Source organism: Ananas comosus, linkage group 22, assembly GCF_001540865.1.
Source record: "Ananas comosus cultivar F153 linkage group 22, ASM154086v1, whole genome shotgun sequence".
NCBI lineage: Eukaryota > Viridiplantae > Streptophyta > Magnoliopsida > Poales > Bromeliaceae > Ananas > Ananas comosus.
Window position 1 is genome coordinate 8344430 of NC_033642.1, and position 17939 is coordinate 8362368.

General features: G+C 36.1%; 3 protein-coding genes across 4 annotated transcripts in view; 2 read left to right on the forward strand and 1 right to left on the reverse strand.

Annotated features, from left to right (window-relative positions):
* On the reverse strand, positions 335-10043 carry LOC109726937 (probable serine/threonine-protein kinase PBL21). 2 transcript variants are annotated; one of them, XM_020256760.1, is made up of 7 exons: positions 9932-10043; positions 9134-9282; positions 3654-3897; positions 3075-3235; positions 2770-2959; positions 1699-2090; positions 335-1028 (listed from the first exon to the last, which is right to left on the reverse strand). In XM_020256760.1, the coding sequence occupies exons 3-7, from the start codon at positions 3748-3750 to the stop codon at positions 729-731; spliced, it is 1140 nt and encodes a 379-aa protein (XP_020112349.1). In that variant the 5' UTR covers positions 3751-3897; positions 9134-9282; positions 9932-10043; the 3' UTR covers positions 335-728. The 2 variants fall into 2 exon arrangements, with proteins under 2 accessions (XP_020112349.1, XP_020112350.1); XM_020256761.1 differs by having other exon boundaries at positions 9134-9221; positions 9932-9976.
* On the forward strand, positions 9961-12411 carry LOC109726936 (glycosyltransferase family 92 protein At1g27200-like). Its single transcript, XM_020256759.1, has one exon. The coding sequence runs from the start codon at positions 10048-10050 to the stop codon at positions 11404-11406; it is 1359 nt and encodes a 452-aa protein (XP_020112348.1). The 5' UTR covers positions 9961-10047; the 3' UTR covers positions 11407-12411.
* Positions 16653-17939, forward strand: part of LOC109727233 (transport and Golgi organization 2 homolog) — a 4691-nt gene continuing 3404 nt past the window's right edge. The window contains exons 1-2 of the mRNA XM_020257249.1: positions 16653-16817; positions 17140-17329. Of these exons, the coding sequence (XP_020112838.1) occupies positions 16735-16817; positions 17140-17329 (273 nt within the window). The 5' untranslated portion in view covers positions 16653-16734. The remainder of the gene's footprint in view (positions 16818-17139; positions 17330-17939) is intronic.

Below are 17939 nucleotides of genomic sequence, written 5' to 3' on the forward strand. Positions count from 1 at the left end.
AGTGCTAGAAACCAATTCCTTGTCATAATGCATCAAAACTATACCAACAAAAGTGAAGGGACATTGAAAAAAAAAAAAAAAAAAAAAAAAAAAAAAAAAAAAAAAAAGGAAAAGGTGGGAAATGCACTATTGCAACATTTGAGGCTTTTCATGAGTATATATATTCAAGCCACTTTTCTCCTAATGTTTTTATGAAGCTAGAAAATGACTGAGTTTTGGCCTAAGTTGATGATAATGTTGTTCTTCTAATAGATTAGCAAGGAATTCTAATGGCTTCTGCTACTAATGACCTTCACCACCATATCTTTTTCCAATCACTCACCTGAAAATAGAAAACTATAATGACCCCTTAAAATAACAGGACAAGAAACAATAATAATAATAATCTTAGCAAGATTTTCAACTGATTCCTGAGTTGCTGATAAATTGTGATAATCTGAAGAAGGCAATTAGCAGACTTCAGAGCCACTAGAGCTAATGATACTACATGCTTCTGATCTACAAGCAAACAAAAAAGGACAATAATTTTGTTTTCCGGCTTTTTACCAAGAAAACAAACATAACATTGTATCTGAATTTGGTTGAATCAATTAGCACATTTTCCTTCTTCAAGTTGATAAAAATCTTCGAAGTTGCAAAGATCCAACCATAGAGAATCACCCCAATGAAACCCTTCGTAGTTACACTCGCCTCGTATTTGATTCTTACCTGGAACCAAGAAATAGGTGTTAGCCCTCTTTGTGATCCTCCTCATCTTTATTGAAATCATCGGAGCCCTCCTGTCGGGGAGGCACTGAACAATGGGAGGTGCTGTTTTTACGGTCGGCCTCTGAAATGTAGGGCTGAGACGCAATGTGATCGAGGGCAGTGCTCACGTCGCTCATTGCAGGGCGGAGATGGGGCTGTTCGTGCAGACACAATGAGGTAACGACAGCTAGCTGGTAGAAGGCGCGGCGTGGGAAGCGCCCTTGCAGCAATGGATCCGCAAGGTGCATGAAACTTCTGCGGTCGTTGAGAAAAGGACGCGACTGCAAAAGAAAGATCATGGTAAGATGAGCCATATTCTTATAAGTAGAATATATGTAATTCACCAGAAGAAGTAATAGAATGCCTATCTTTCTTTCAGGACTTTCTTTTTTATACAAGAGATGAAGAACATAATAGTGGTAAGAACGACGATGACGACGACCATGCAGAGTCGTCTTAGTGATTGATTTCATGACACAAAGTACAAACTAGTTTTAGCTGATGGACTACGCCTAAATTTTTAAAACTCAGCAGTGGAACAACCTTCTGTAGTTTTGTCGGCCAAAATTGAAGAATCTTGCTTACAATAACAATGAAAATGTTGCAGCAAGGAAGAAGATCGAGGAACCTCATGTCCCGATTAAGCAGAAAACCTACGATGGACGTGTTTCAGAAATCTGTTATCTAAAGCTGATGTTTAAGCAAGTTGTTTGAGCGAATTTCACACCCCTTACTTGGTACATTGGCGGGCACCTATTGGTGGTGACCAGCCGAAAATGCTTAATCAAAAGCACAACTGAATACACAACAAATGTGCTGCATAAGGACAGAATTGAAAAGGGGAAAAAAAAAGGAGCGACGAAATGAATCTTCAGAGTTCAGACACTCTTTTCGGAGGAAAACCACGAAACTCGAATTTAGAACTAAGAAGTAAATATTGCAAAAGCATACCCAAACTATTAATTTCTGCTCCCCAAACTTTCTGGACATGTCAAATGCCTTCCTTCCAGTGATCAGTTCCAACAGAACCACACCAAAGCTATATACATCGGACTTGACATTCAGTTTGCCACTCATAATGTAATCGGGAGCACAGTAGCCGTATGTTCCCATTACTCTCGTTGAAACGTGAGTGTTGTCGCCAATAGGCCCGACTTTGGCTAATCCGAAGTCAGAGAGCTTAGGGTTGAAGTCGTCGTCCAATAAAATGTTCGAAGATTTCAAGTCTCGGTAAATAACCGGCGGGTTAACAACCTCATGCAAGTAGGTGAGGCCTTTCGCAGCACCAGAGGCGATCTTGATCCGTGTGTTCCAATCGAGAGGCTCTTTATCGTGAGGCAAATCTGAAGAAATTAGGAAGTAATTAGAATAAGTATTCAAAACAACAAAAACTAGAATGATTCAAAAGGAGCCAACAAATCAAACCTAGTAAATCACTAAGTACAAGGATTCACACTCTGAAGATGCACAAATGAAGCCAAATAATGGTACGAAAAATATGGGAAATATAAGAAAGAATAGGCCTGGACCTAAGCACAACTCGAAAGAAAAGTTGGTAAGACATCAAAGTAAAACATAATCTTTACAAGCAATGGAAACATGTGTAGCTCGAGATTGCAGAAATTTTTCATATCAAAGCGGCAGACCAGGGGAAGTTGAAAGAAAGCCAACTTTTAAGTTAAAATCTGACTTAAGAGAAGTAAAATGTGTAAAAGCCACATAATGTCGCGGTTCATGAACACCGCCATTTTAGTTCACGTACGCCATCATGCTAGTGACTTGGCTGCATTTCACTCATAAGAGTTTGGCAAATTTTACTTGTTATTCACCAAATAATTTCAACTGCAAACACATATGAAACACAATAGTCTAAATTAACAGCAGTCATGCGGAAAAAGAAAGTTTTGTAAAAATTTCACACATCGCACAAACTAGACAGCTAAACTTGAAAAACTCTATGACAATTGCTATCATCACCAAAGCAAAGTGCAAAGATAGATGTGGAATGATAGAGAAACTCACTAAACAAGTGGCGTTCCAAGCTACCCTTCGACATATACTCATAAACCAAGAGCCTCTCCTCTCCTTGCGCACAATATCCGATCAAACTAACGAGATTTGTGTGGTGCAGCATTAACAACATCAAACACTCAACAAGAAACTCCTGGTTCCCCTGCTGCCCATCCCGATTGAGCTGCTTTATCGCCACAACCTGTTCCGTCACAATTCGGAAATCGGAAATCGGAAATCATGCAACAGGCATCAAAAGATCAAAACTTTTTTTTTGATACTAGAATTCAAACGATAAACCAACGAATCCCGTTCACCTGGCCCGATTCCAACTGCCCCTTGTAGACCCTCCCAAAACCCCCCTCGCCGATCAAATTAGCCTCGTGGAAATTGTGGGTAGCTACTGCAAGCTGCCGCAAGGTGAATCTGTGCGCGCCATGGCCTTCAACATCGGGAGAAAGGGCATCTGTTCCGAGCTCTTCGGACCCCGAAAAAACAAACAAAAGGCATTAAATTCAAAGAAAGATAACCAGAAAAGATGAAAAGAACATCAAAGGGAAAACAAAGGGATAATAAAACTTTACTTACAGGCACATTCTCATTTGGATTCAACTAGTCACATAAAATAACTGCGGATTTCACTAAATTTAATGACAATTTTCATCGAATTTAACTACATGATTAACGCGTGATAGCTAAAAAAGTCGTCATTTTTAGCAAAAATCTTCAATGCAAATAACTAAACAACTCAAATCAATTTTTTTGGAAAAAAAAAGAAAAAAAAAAATCATAACTTGGGGGTCTGATTCTCAAATGGGCTACTACAATTGAGGGGGATCATCGTACATATTACCTAATACAAATCGAAAAAGGGAGGGGATAATTAGGGTTCGTACCAAGGGAGTCGATGACCGGCTGGGGAACAGCTGCGCCGTCGCCGCCGAGCCTCCGGCGAAGGTGGCGGGGGCGGGAGCTGCAGGGGAAGCAGCTCATCTCTCTCTCTTTCTTTCTCTAAACCTCCCCCCTCTCTCCTCTCTCTCTTCGGGACCCTGAATCCCGATTCGAGAGGGAGATGAAACGAAGGGGGAAAGCTACATCCTCTTCGTCCCCACTTCGCTCCTCTTTTGCCCAAAATAAACCCTAGAAGAGGGGACGAAACCAATTTCGGTAAAGAGAGAGAGAGAGAGAGAGAGTATGCTATAAATAGGAAAATTAGGGTTTGCGCTCTCCTCCGCCTCATCCTCCTCCTCTTTTCCATTCGCCATTTATGGCGTTTGTTTGTTAAAAAAAAGAAAAAGAAAAAAAAAGTTGGGGTTTTTAATTTTTAACTCCTCACGAAGAAGAAGAAGAGGGAAGAGGAAGCCGCGGAAGGGGCGGGAAGAGGAAGGTAAAATTGCGTGGAGGCCCCCAAACTATACCTACTTTTGAAATGAATCCTTAAGCTTTATTAATTAATATTTATTGAATTATTTTTTAAAAAAATTATATTTAATTGAATAGCAATCTTCGCAATTTTATGAGCTAAAAATGGTACTCAAATATAGTTAAGATCAACAGAATCGCTGCATTCAGAATACTTGAATTAAACAAAACTACTGTTATATTTAACAAAGCACCCAATTTACCACATAAAAATGTTTTGTATTAAAAATCTTAAATATTGAAAGAAATATTAATTACAAAACAAAAAGAAGAAGTAAATAGTTAACTCTAAGGGGTCTATATAAGCCCATTACTTTTTTTAGGCCCACTACCCACTAGTTGTGTTTTAGCCCATTGAATCTATTAAAAAAAGGGGTCAAATGCATACAGGTCCCTCCTAATATAGTGAATTGCAAATACATCCAGTTCAACTTTCATATGTTGTTTCTGCAAAATTTGTAATATTTTTAAGTATGTCCATCTGATTTATTATCGTTACATAACTGTTTATATTTTAAGTGAAATGTTATTTTTGTCATCACAAATATGTCCCTCCAAAAATCACAACAGTATGATATAAGAAAAGAAAAAATGTCGAGTTATCTTATAAACTAATCAGGGCTAAGCATTTAACTTATAGTTAACTAAAGTTTTCTAACGAATTCTAACGATATAGACATATTTGAAAATATTAAAACTTTTGCAGGAATAATATATAAAAGTTGAACTTTGTTGGAATATATTTGTAATACACTATATTTATAGAGATCTATATGAAATTAATCCTTAAAAGAATAGTTAGGCTCTGATTACAAAACTGATATCCTCAATTTCGGACCAACTTTGAGCCTGCTCACCCACCGTATCTTGCATAACTGGTTAAGAATTTAATAACTGGTACTCAAAAGTGTCAAGCTCTACTTGAATTTATTTTTTAAAAAATGAACGAAATGAGTAGTTTGCTTTGTAACTCTAACTATCAGGGTCCCACCAATTCTATTTCTGTTTTTGTTTTGAGCAGCAACAATATAACACTTCATAAAGCAAAAGTTTAATTTGGTTTGCTTCGAGCCGGCTCGCGTTCAACTCGATATTTGGCTCGCTCGAGCTCGACTCGAAATTAAATGAGCCGAGCTTGAACAAAAAAAAAAGGTTCAAAATTTATTTCAAGCCGAGCTTGAGTATTACTCAGCTTGTTCGAATTAGGCTCGAAAAGCTTGAAAAGCACGAATATATATATATATATATATATATATATATATAGTAGAGCTACTATGCTATCGAAAGTATAGAGGATATGGTGCTTTCGATTTTTTGATTCTTAGATCAACCTCTTTAATCATTTCTTTGAATTAATACTATTATTATCTTGTAGGGACCACTCAATCATAGGAATATTATTTAATCCTAGAGGGGACCGCAATCATCCCAACCATACAATTCTTAATCAAAGGGTCAAAAATTTGAAAACATCAAATCCTCTATATTTTCGATAGCATAGTAGTTCTACACTATATATATATATATATATATATGTTAAAAAATATATAAATATAATATATTTTAATTATATATAGGCTGAGTGAATAATCTGAGTTTAGTTAAAATTGGGCCAATGTTGTTGGCCCATAAAAATAAACCCAATAGACAAATAAAAGAGCAAAATTTTACTAAATTTATACATTTTTCCTTTCTTTCACAGAACTCTAAATTTTCAATATATTTTTCTCTCTCTTTTTTTGTCTCTCACCCTAAGCGGCCAAGCCGGAAGCCCTCCAAGTTACCAAATAACAGCATATGCCTGCCGTTGCCTACCTTGCTATTAATTGTATGCTTGAGAAAATATACAGAATATTTTTTAAGTAAAAATTATTATTCATATAAAATTTTAATTTTTTTATATATGATTGGATAGTTTAATCTAATATTTATCTATATAATTTATTTATTTTTGACTGCATATATGAAAATGAATAATATGGAGATTGATGGCGGAAAAAAAGACATGTGAGGTTGAAAAGATTAGATATTCAACTCATAAGTTTTTTTTTTCATATTATAAATATATAATTATTTGTGCTTTGAACTATTAGACATATTTTTGTATCAAATTATAGATAATGTTCTATACAAATTAAACTATTGATTGTATGATGTTGAGAATTTCAAGCGGCTCGTTTAGGGCTCGAGCTCGCTCGACTCGAAATTAGGCTCGCTCGAGCTCCGCTCGAATTAATTTCAATTCAAGCTTGAGCTTAAATTTAAGCTCGAAATTAATTTCAAGCCGAATTTGAGCCGAGGTAAGCTCGCTCGAGCTCGGCTCCTTTCCACCCCTAGCTTCGACTTTCGTACAAGCAAAAGTATTAGGAATATAGGAATATATTTATACAGTGCTTCTGCTAATAACACTACCGAAACAAATACTGCACCCTACAGTGCGGTAGGCGCAGGCCACGGACAATTGGTAAAACTCGGGATCTAGTCCTAAAACTCCACCCACAACAACAATCAGCGATCTAGAAGAAAAATATTAGAGTATGCGATTCAATGTTGGATAATAACAGAATAATGATTGAAACCGTCAACGACAACGACACATGATCGATCATCCAGCGTTGTTTGGAAGATTCCTGGGAAGACAAGTGCGAACCAAATGCCTCCTCGCTTTTTGGTCCCACACGCTGATTAAAATGGTGCCTAAATCCAAGTTTAATCTCTGGCTAAATAAATATTCCATTGGCTTTTGACTTTTTCATACTGTGCACGTTTGGCATATTCATCATCACCTCTTTCCCCCACCCTTTTTCACTTCATTTTATACCATTTTTTAATGCAATAATAATAATAAAATATACGAATATAATTATATTTTTTTTTAAAATAATAATAATAATAGTATAACGTAGTAGAATGTAATTAAATTTAGAATAAAAATATGCTAAATGGTAGAAAGGCTAATTAACTTTTTTTTTTTTTTTTTTGGAAAACAAACGAATGAGACAGAGACAATTGCTAGCCATCTTTGACGAATATCACAACGATCTCACGAGTTGACAACGAACTCCCTTCCTGGTCCCTTCCAACCTCTAAGCCAACGAATCACGTGGCATGAGGAATCAGGACCGTCCGATGGTGATCGAACGGCTTAGACAGCATAAACGTAGATATGCTAGACGACGGGGTTTGGACGTTTTATTCCACTTCGTTTTTCGTACATCCTAATAATTCGATTACGAAATATTTTCTATACTTTTACCCAAAAATTAATGTTATATATTTGGAAAAACTTCAAAAAAAACCTCCTTCTCACTTTAGTACCATGTAATTTAAAGTGTATCAATTTGCCCCATGTGGTTTTATTTTTATCTTTTCGACAGCTTTTTTCTTAATATTTTATTAAATTATATACAAAAAACTTCAGATACCCATCTAGATTTATCGAATATTTACTTTAGTATTCTTTAATTTTAATTTTGTCACTAATTTAAGAAAAAAACAATAAAATTGATAAAAAAAAAGAGAAAAACAAAACCACATGGAAATAAATTGATACACTTTAAACCACAGGGTATTAAAGTAAGAAAGTGCGAAACCACAGCGGGAAATTTTTGAAGTTATCCCTATATATTTTGCCTTCAACTTTATTTTCTCTGTTAAGTGTCAACATTAGATGAGTCTCAATAGGAGGGAGAACACGAGCCCATGAGGCCGGTCTAAACTATGCGTGCACCTGGCATACGTATGGTGCACTGTAGTACTAAAGAACAATTTTATATGCATTTCTCTTAGTTCTTAAAATGTGAATTTATACCTACAAAGTTTTAATTATTAAAAATATTTTTCTAAAAAGTTAAAAATATAAAATTTATCCCTACAAGTTGTGTGTTACTAGTTAGCCGTTAGGTTTTCGACATTAGATTTGTTAATTATGTCCCAATGCACAATAAATTTTTAAATCTTTTAGAATTTATAATTTTCAATTTATGTAGAATAATTAATCCGTAAGTACTGTAAATATTAGAAAAGAATAATAAAATAATGGTTATTTATAGAAAAGAATAGGTCAATTTTAAGAAGTTTATTTGCAAAACTATGCAACTTTAGAGGATATATTTGATAAGTAAAACATATATAGATAAGTAAAAACATATAAAATCTAACTGAACTATGAATGATCTTTATTTAGCTAGTCACTTTTTCAAAATTCTAATTTTACTATTCAACTTTTTAATTTGTTTGATTTGAGTAATCAATGATACTTTGATTGTAAAATTTGAAGATGTCATTTATTTTCACAGATTTAGTTAATACACTTCATTTAACTTTTACAACTATATAAAAATTTATTAAAATAAGTAATTAGCTAGTTTTTACAACTATAGATTTAACTAAATAGGTAATTAGCTTAAATTTAAAAATAAAGCTACTATTGACTTACTCAAATCAAACAAATCGCAATGTTGGATAGTAAAATCAAAATGATCTCTAGTTGTAGAGATACATATGCAATTTACTCGATTTTATATAATAGACAAAATAAATCATTGATTAAATCAAATCATTGAAAGTATCTACAAATTAAAAATCATATTTTGAACGTGTACATTCTTTTTATTATACATTAAAGTAAAACTTATTTTTGAATGCAATGTTGAGCTTCGTAGAGATACATATGCAATTTACCCAATTTTATGTGATAGACAAAATAAAATCATTGAATATATCTACAAATTAAAAAATTATATTTTGAACATATACATTTTTATACATTAAAGTAAAACTTATTTTTGACTGCAATGTTGCTTTAAAACTCACAATCTTTTTGTTTTTTTTAATGTCCACAAGTTATTTAGACACTTTTTGGTCACATTTAGAATTTTAGATAATTAGTTTTTGTATATTAATATTAATATATATGTAAATTGATTATAATTACTGGTGCACAGAAACTTACTACACCTGGTGCAGCAACCAATTTCTCCCCGGCCGGCTTTGGCGTTTCAATCGTCGTCTGATTTTGATCGGGCGGCCAGGGTTGATGCCTTCATGACAAACACGTTACTTGTCGTTACGTAGTCAATTTTCGTCATTTACAATATAACACTGAAAAAAACAAAAATAAAAATAAAAACAAAAACAAAAATAAATTAGTCATGAAGCTTCGACTTGAATTAGAAGTATATAAAATGATTGATTGCTTTTGCTTTGACGTAAGTGATTTGGTGAGCCAAAATATATATATATATATATATATATATATATATATTTGGAAAGTGCATTTTTCTCAATTTTCACTAGCTATATATGTTATTAAAATAGTAAGAGTTTGGAGAATAATTTTGAATATAGGAAGTTTTACATAATAGTCAAAATATTTGATAAAAGTTTTTACATGTTTTTAATTAAAATCTCATAATTTTAAAAAATTAAAATGGAAAAAAAAATCGATCAAATATATAAAATTTGACAAAGTATTTGAAAATTAGCTAAAGTTGAGGGGTCTCCATACAATTTTACCGTACCACTGCTTCCTATTTTATTTGGAACATACCCACGCGCCTCCTCGTAAGTTGTTATTATTCTCCGCGAATTAATACCTATTTTGTTCTAATCCAAGGAATATAAATAAATACGCGAATTAGTTTCGTGATTAGGATTCAAAGGTTCCTCTTCGTTCACTTATTCCCTAATTAGTTATAATTATTTTTTCCAATTAAGTTAATTGGAAATTACTAAATAATTAATCACTTACCTTATTCAAGAAGACGATCACTTCCTCTTCCTCCTCTATATGAGACGTTTCGCTCTTTCTCTCTCTAAAATTGTTCTCTCTCTCTCTCTCTCTCTCTCTCTCTCCGTAGCGGAAAGATGAGACGGAGACTAACGACGTTACTCTTCGCGGTTACCGTCTCCGTCCTCGCCCTCTCCTCCTTCTTCGTCCACCTCTCCGGCGACCCCCTCAGCGTCCGGCGCCTCCGCCCCTTCTACTCGCCGCGCCTGATCGGATCCTCCGACGCCCCGATCCCCCGATCGGAGGGCTCGGATCGCTCCGCGGAGATGATCCGATGGTCCCCGCTCGTCTACGACGCGATCTCCACCCCCGACGACATCGTCGTCTTCGCCAAGGGCGTCAACACGCGCCAGGGCGCGAACGCCGCCGAGGTCCGCTGCGTCTACTACTCCGTCCACGGCGGCGCCGCCCCCTCCTCCTCCGCCCAAGAGGTATTCCGCTGCCCCCACCCTCCCCCCGAAGCCCTCTCTAGAACCTTCTCGTCCCCGCTCCGAATCTCCCTCGCGATCGCCCCCGATTTTTCCCCCGCGATTCCTTCCGTAGCCAATTACCACCCTCCACGTGTCCCCCCGCGCGGTGAGCTGGGTAACACTCCCCGTTCGCTAATATGCGCCTGCACCATGGTCTACAACGCCGCCAAGTTCCTGCGCGAGTGGGTGGCGTACCACGCGGCGGTCGGCGTGGACCGGTTCTACGTCTACGACAACGCCAGCGACGACGATCTGGTCCCGGCCGTGGACCGGCTCGTGTCCGAAGGGTTCAACGTGTCGGCCCGCTATTGGCCCTGGCCCAAGGCCCAGGAGGCCGGGTTCTCCCACTGCGCCGCCGTGAGCCGGGCCGAGTGCGAGTGGATGGCCTTTATCGATGTCGACGAATTCGTGTTCTCCCCGAATTGGGCCGGGTCGGCCCGCCCGGCCCGGTCCATGCTCGGTTCAGTCGTCTCGGTCCCACCGTCCGTCGGTCAGGTCTCGATCGACTGCCACGTGTTCGGGCCGTCGGGTCAGACGGCCCACCCAAAGGGCGGCGTCACGCAAGGCTACACGTGTCGCCAGCTCGCGGAGGAGCGGCACAAGTCGTTCATCCGGCTCGACGCCGTGGACCGGTCCCTGGTCAACTCGGTCCACCATTTCGGACTAAAGGAAGGGTTTCGAACCGTGAAGGCTCGATCGGTTCGGGTGAACCACTACAAGTACCAGGTGTGGGACGAGTTCAAGCTGAAGTTCCGGCGGCGGGCGTCGACCTACGTCGCAGATTGGACCAACACGGTGAACGCCGGCTCGAGGGACCGGACGCCCGGCCTAGGGTTCGAGGCGGTCGAGCCGGCCGGGTGGAGTCAAAAGTTCTGCGAAGTGAATGATACTCGACTCAAAGATACGAACCAAAAGTGGTTCGGTGCAGTAGGACCCAGTGGGGAATATAGGATGGCTTGGGAGTAGGAATAGGCACAGGTCTCAAGAAAGAAAAAGATACATACACACATCAGATTCTGATTCTTTCCATTGTTGATAAGAAAAATATATGATTTTTTTGATTTAAAAGAAAACAAATAAAAAAAGTATTCATTTTGTTGCGGTAATTTTGAATCTTAAAACTTTTGGGTTTTAAACTAGGACTTTATTTTTCTACTTTGATGATCTACTACATTGCATGAGTTAGAGGTCAAAAATAAAAAAGAAAAGCAATGAATGGGCAACTCATTATTTGCTGTTTTTCACAATGAAATGAAACTCGCTTTCTTGTGATTCAAGTTAAGGACCACTTGATTCACAAATAATGGTCCAAAAATGATGAAAAAAAAATATAGTTTAACTATTTTAAGTATGTTTATTCAAAATCATTTTGCATGCATGTTCTTCTTATTTAGATACTTAGAATAGTGCACATTTCTCAAAAAAAAATTGATAACTTGTAACTTAAAAAACTTGATTAAGTATAGTTAAAATTGTAGAATAAATTCGATCGGTGCCTTAACCCCATTTTTCTCTTTTTTATTTCATTTTTCTAATTACATACTCTTCATTCTTTGGCCCAAATTTAGAACTAGTTATAGGTTAATAACCTCTAGTTTACATGTAATATAGTGTCTAAGCTTGTGTTGTTTAGCCAAGCAAATAAATAAATAAATAAAATAGAGGTTATTAGTGAGAAGTAATCATTGAGAATCTCAAGCTATGCAGTTGGTGAAATTAAGTTCATCATTCTTGCTCACAATAATAATAATAATAATAATAAAGATAGCTGAATGGATATTACAATTACCAAAATTATTTTCTCTTTGCTATTACAAGTGAAGTTGAGCTTCATATATGATGAATATGTTTCAATATATAGCTTCATCTGATGAATTAGTATCAACATATACTTTAATCCCTACAAATTTGTTCCCCTCACACCAAACATCCCTAGAGCAAGTGGCAAAGAGCTTGGTGATTGGTACTCGAGACCCCAGTTTGAATCCTAGTTGATTTACATTTTCAGCTAAGTTTATTTCTAAACGAAATAAACGAAGCGGGTAGCGTGCTACCTATCTCTCAAAAAAAAAAAAAAAAAATGTTCCCCTCACAATTCCAAACTGTTTTTGTTAATATAAGTTAAGAAACTGAAATAATGGAAAATTTTTTGAACCTCTATCACTTGTAGCTGAAACCTAGTTTCTACAAAAAAAAGAATGAGGCTTGCTTGCCTCTCATATGTTTTGAGAAAAAATAGCGTGCTATCTATTCCGTTTATGTTTTAAAAAAAATAAATTAGCTAAAAATATGAAACAGCTAAGCTCCGGCTTTGAAACCTAAGTTACCAACTAGATAGATTGCTTGCCTCTCTCTTGTTGGGTTTGGTTTAGATGGGTTTGGAAATAGGGCCCATGAGCATGTATCAAAAAAAACCTACGCGCGCGCACATTCAATTTGTAACGCAATTAGAAGCACCAAACAAAGTTTACTTTTTACTTTTGGGCTTCAAAATCTCATCTCAGCTTTCCACAATAAAAAGATATATATATCATACTATTATATTTAACAAATGCTCCATTATATGCTATTATTGCTAAGAATAGAATTAGAAGCTAAGGGATTGTTTGATTCCGTGCAAATATATATAAAAAAAAAGATTAATTGCATACAGATTTTCGCAAATATAGTGAATTTCAAATATATTCCTATAGCCTCCGTTTGGTTGGGGGTTAAGGGGTGGAATAACCCCTTAACCCCCATTTTATCCCCAAATACTTTTAAAAATAGGTGAGGTTAGTTAACCCACCTCAAATGGATTATCCCGGGTTAGCTAACCCCATCTAACCCCACCAAACTCCAACCAAACACTATTTTCTATTCATAATAACCCACTATCCTTCTTATTCCACCTACTCCAACCAAATACTATTTTTCACTATCCTGGACTAACTCCAACCCCCAACCAAACACAAAAATACTCTAACCCCACCTTAATCCTAAACTTAACTCTATCTCTGGAATAACTGGAAATGTGAATCAATTAGGATTCGAACTTGGGTCTCGGGTACCAACCACCAAGCTCTTTACCGCTTGCTTTAGGGACGGTCGGTTCAACTTTCATAAGTTATTCTTACAAAAGTCCTAATATTTTCAGATATGTCTCTCTGGTTTGTTACTGTTAGAGAACTGTTAGAAAACTATTTATATTTCCAATTTTGCCATCATAAATATGTTCCTCTAAAAGATATAACAGTATAATATAAGAGGGGTTGAAATGTCAAAAATTAACTAACCTAAAGTATTTATCTTATAGTTAACTTAATTTTTCTAACGGATTCTAACGGCGGGGACATATCTGAAAACATTAGGACTTTGCAGGAATAATTTATGAAAATTAAAATTTACAGAAATATATTTATAATTCACTATATTTACAGGAACCTGTATGCAATTAACTCTTTTTAATTGAAATATAGTATTTTATAAAAAATAAAAAAAAATTTCAACTTTTCGTCCGTTTGGTTCTAACCAAACACCCACTCAACAATAAAACGACACTAGAAGTCCACTGGGCTCGGCCGATGCGTCCGCGGAGTTCCGACCCGATAGAGTGGATTATAGCTCAAAATAGGCCCAAATAGTTAAGGCCCAGCCCATAAAGGGCCCAACCCAAAGCTTCTTCTACTCACCTAATTATATTGTAAGTAAAAAAAGAAAAAAGAAAAAAAAAGAAAAAGAAAGGAACAATTTGTCAATCAAATATAAAACATTAATGCAAGTTTAGGCTCTCCTATTAAATTTTAGCTGTTATAAGAAACAATCTTTTGAATTTCCAAGATAAATGAAGGAATTGTTTCCACATCCTTACTTATGTGGTAAAAAACCATGTTTGCTTTAATATTAGCACCCAAATGTTTGTCTAATTTAGAATGGAATGATAAAATTGCAATAATAAGCTACCCCAGGAGCCACATGAAAATTACTTAATTTGGCATGTCACTCATCATAAATAACCTTCTTCCTACAAATGAGTAGCTCTTAAGATTTCTCTTTGCCACCCACATGTGAGGATATCATCAGTGTTCTCAAAATCGAGTTGAACAGCGATCCGAAAATATTAATAAATCAGGGGTCACTGAGTAAACCAGTGGGTGGTCAACCGCTATTTGAACCAGTAATATCGACATGGCGTCATAAATATTAAATTATATAAAAATACGTGTATATATAGAGTATTATTCTAAAATATTGATTTCTGGGCTAAATTTAATAGATATAAGTTTTCAAGTTTCACTTTTTGTAAGTCTAATATGTACTAATAGAAAATAAAACCAAACCAGATAATTTTGATTAAAACCGGACTGGCTCACCACAATTGTTAGTTTAAAGTGATTTTTTTTTAGTTTATCCGGTTTAAAGAATTGAATCGAATCGTTTTATAAGAGTCACGGTTGAACCAGTCGAATCGACTAACTCAACCCGGTTTTTAAATCCTTGGATGTCATCGCCAATGGATGTAGTAGAGAACTGTTGTCGGTATTTTGAATCGTAATTCAAAATGTTGTTCTTATGACCTATTGATACATAAATACAAGTGGTTAAGATGATTTCTGAATTATGTTCTATCAGACTTTTTTTGGTGGCGTAGCAGAGTATCAGAACTAGTTTTAAACCCATTCTGTTTCTACATCAGTTGCATTGCGTCAAATTATTCACGTTCCGCATAAAATAAGTTTCTAGAAAAAAAAAAAAAATTAAAACCCCTATAAGTCAACCTTCTGGTCTAATTGGGCTCAATCCAACCTAACCCAAGCTGACTCGATCGAAACAACCGAATCAAGATTACCAAATCGGTTTAATTTGCTTGCTACATCATTGACCAGCACATAAGTGCGAACCTTGTATAATTAGGAAAGCACAGTAATGATTCCCACTGGAATTAATAATCAAAAAAATAAATAAATAAACCCAATTTAAATTCTTTCTATTTTTAACTTTTGTAATTTACCTGGGCCCCACACGTTGACCCAAAAAAGCAACCTCGCTTACGTAACTGACCAATGCCGAATTTCCAACTGCTTGGAGCCAATGGAATGCCGACTTCTGACACAATACCTTCGGGGGTTTCCAAGGATAGAAATATTTTCGCGCACCGAGTGTATCCCTACATCTCGTGCACCGCACATTATTTTAATTTAGGGTAAATTGCACGTTTGGTCCTCAAACTATGAGGAATATGACACTTTGGTCCTCCTCAAACTTTATTTTATAGGTTAATTGCATGCAGCTCCCTGTAAACATATCGAATAGCAGCAGATATATCCCCACAAAGCTTTATATTTTATATTTATTCATATAAAAGTTTTAACATTTTCGAATATACCTCTACTGTTATGATTAATTAGAAAAAAATAGTTAACCGTCGATAAAATAGTTGATCCTGATTAGTGAATGCGATAAATTGACATTTTTATCCCTTTTATATTATTTTTGAAAGAATATTTCTATATTATTTTAATAGTTGGGGTTTTTAAAGGAACATATTTGTGATGACAAAAATGTCATTTCACTTATCTACTAATAACAAATAAACAGTGCTCTAATGATAACAAACCAGAGAGACAAATATGAATATCACCGGACTTTTGCATGGATAAATATAGAAAGTTGATCTTTTTAGAAATATATTTGCTATATATATTCGATATGTTTACAAGAAGCTGTATGAAATTAACACTTATTTTATTATTATTTCAGACACGAACTTTCAAAATTATTACAATTTAGTTCCATAACCAAATTTAGCTGATTAAATATTAATATATCGCTAATACGGAAGCATTACGTATAGTATTATGATTGGTGATGCGCCTGTGTAAATATTCAATCAACTAAATTGTCAGAAATTATAACAAATTGATCTAAAATCTATCTGTTCGAAAAGGCGAGCTAGTGTATTCTAAAACCTGTAATATTTGATGTACAAGCCTTTTGAAAATCATAAAATATGCTCGGTGAACTAGATTCTAAACTTGAGGCCTCCGCGGCGGAATTCACCGATCGATATGCGGTGCACAGCGAACCGGGTGCACGCATTAATTTCTTCTATGGGGTGGGCAGAAAAAGTGGGCAGGTTTTTGCTGTGTGTTGTTCCTTTGCTTTCTTGGCCTATAAATACCAGAGGGTTGTGATGGGGTGAAGGATAAGTATAACAAGAATATTAGAATTTCTTATAATTATAATAATAATAATAATATAAGAAAGAAGAGAATAGAAGAGAGAGAGAGAGAGAGAGAGAGAGAGAGAGAGAAAATGTGTATTGCTGCATGGATATGGCAAGCTCACCCTCTCTACCCACTTCTCCTTTTGCTCAACAGGGATGAGTTCCATGACAGGTATATGTAATAACATGACACTGCTCTACTTTGTTACTTATTCTTGGTGCATGTATATGTTTTAATACATTTGTTGCTAGAATACACATGTAGTGTTTAATTGTCCAAAGAAAAAAAAGATAGAATATTTTATCAGATGCGTCTGAGTGAGACACTGTACGTAGAACTGCTCCGTACGTATATGTATATACTCGACAAGAGAAAGGAGTGGTGCATCTCACTCAGATGCGTCTAATATTTTGTTGGAGTTTACGTATGCATATTTGTGTGTGTATGTGTGTATGTGTGTGTATATGTATATATGTATATATGTATGTGGCAGGCCAACAAAGGCAGTAGGATGGTGGGGGGAGGGAGCACAGAAGGTGCTGGGGGGGAGGGATGTGTTGGGGGGAGGGACATGGATGGGGGTCACAAAGGATGGGAGGCTGGCCTTCCTCACCAATGTCTTGGAGCCCGACTCGATCCCTGACGCGAAGACGAGGGGAGACTTGCCTCTCCGATTTCTCCAGGTATGTACTCGCTGCCGATCGACTTCTGTAAGAGTCGGTTACTACTGCATGTATCCCTGCAAAAACTTCAAAAATGATTAATGTATATATTCCTGCGAACTTGAAAAACTATATAAAAAATATTACTTGACCAGTCGAATATATATATATATATATAATATTACATTACTATACTGTTAATAGTACCAAATACTTGGTGCTATTAGATTTTTGGCCGTTGGATGAAGAGATTTGCTGTTAGGATGATAGTGATCTCCTAGAGTTGAGTGGGTAGTTGGCTGAATGGTATAATCTAACGGGCAGAAATGATTCAAGGAATAGATCTAAAAATAGAAAGTCGACGGTACTAAACGCTTGGTACTATCGATAGTATAGTAACTAAATTATATATATATATAGAGAGAGAGAGAGAGAGAGAGTCCGACTACTATACTATCGGTAGTTCCAAGCTCTTAATACTATTGAATTTTCTGTCATTAGTATACTATTCAACCAACCACCCACTCAATCCTAAGAGACCACTATCATTTAACCGCGCATTCTTTCATCCAACGGCCGAAAACTCGATAGCATCAAGAGTTTGGTACTATCAATAGTATAGTAACATATA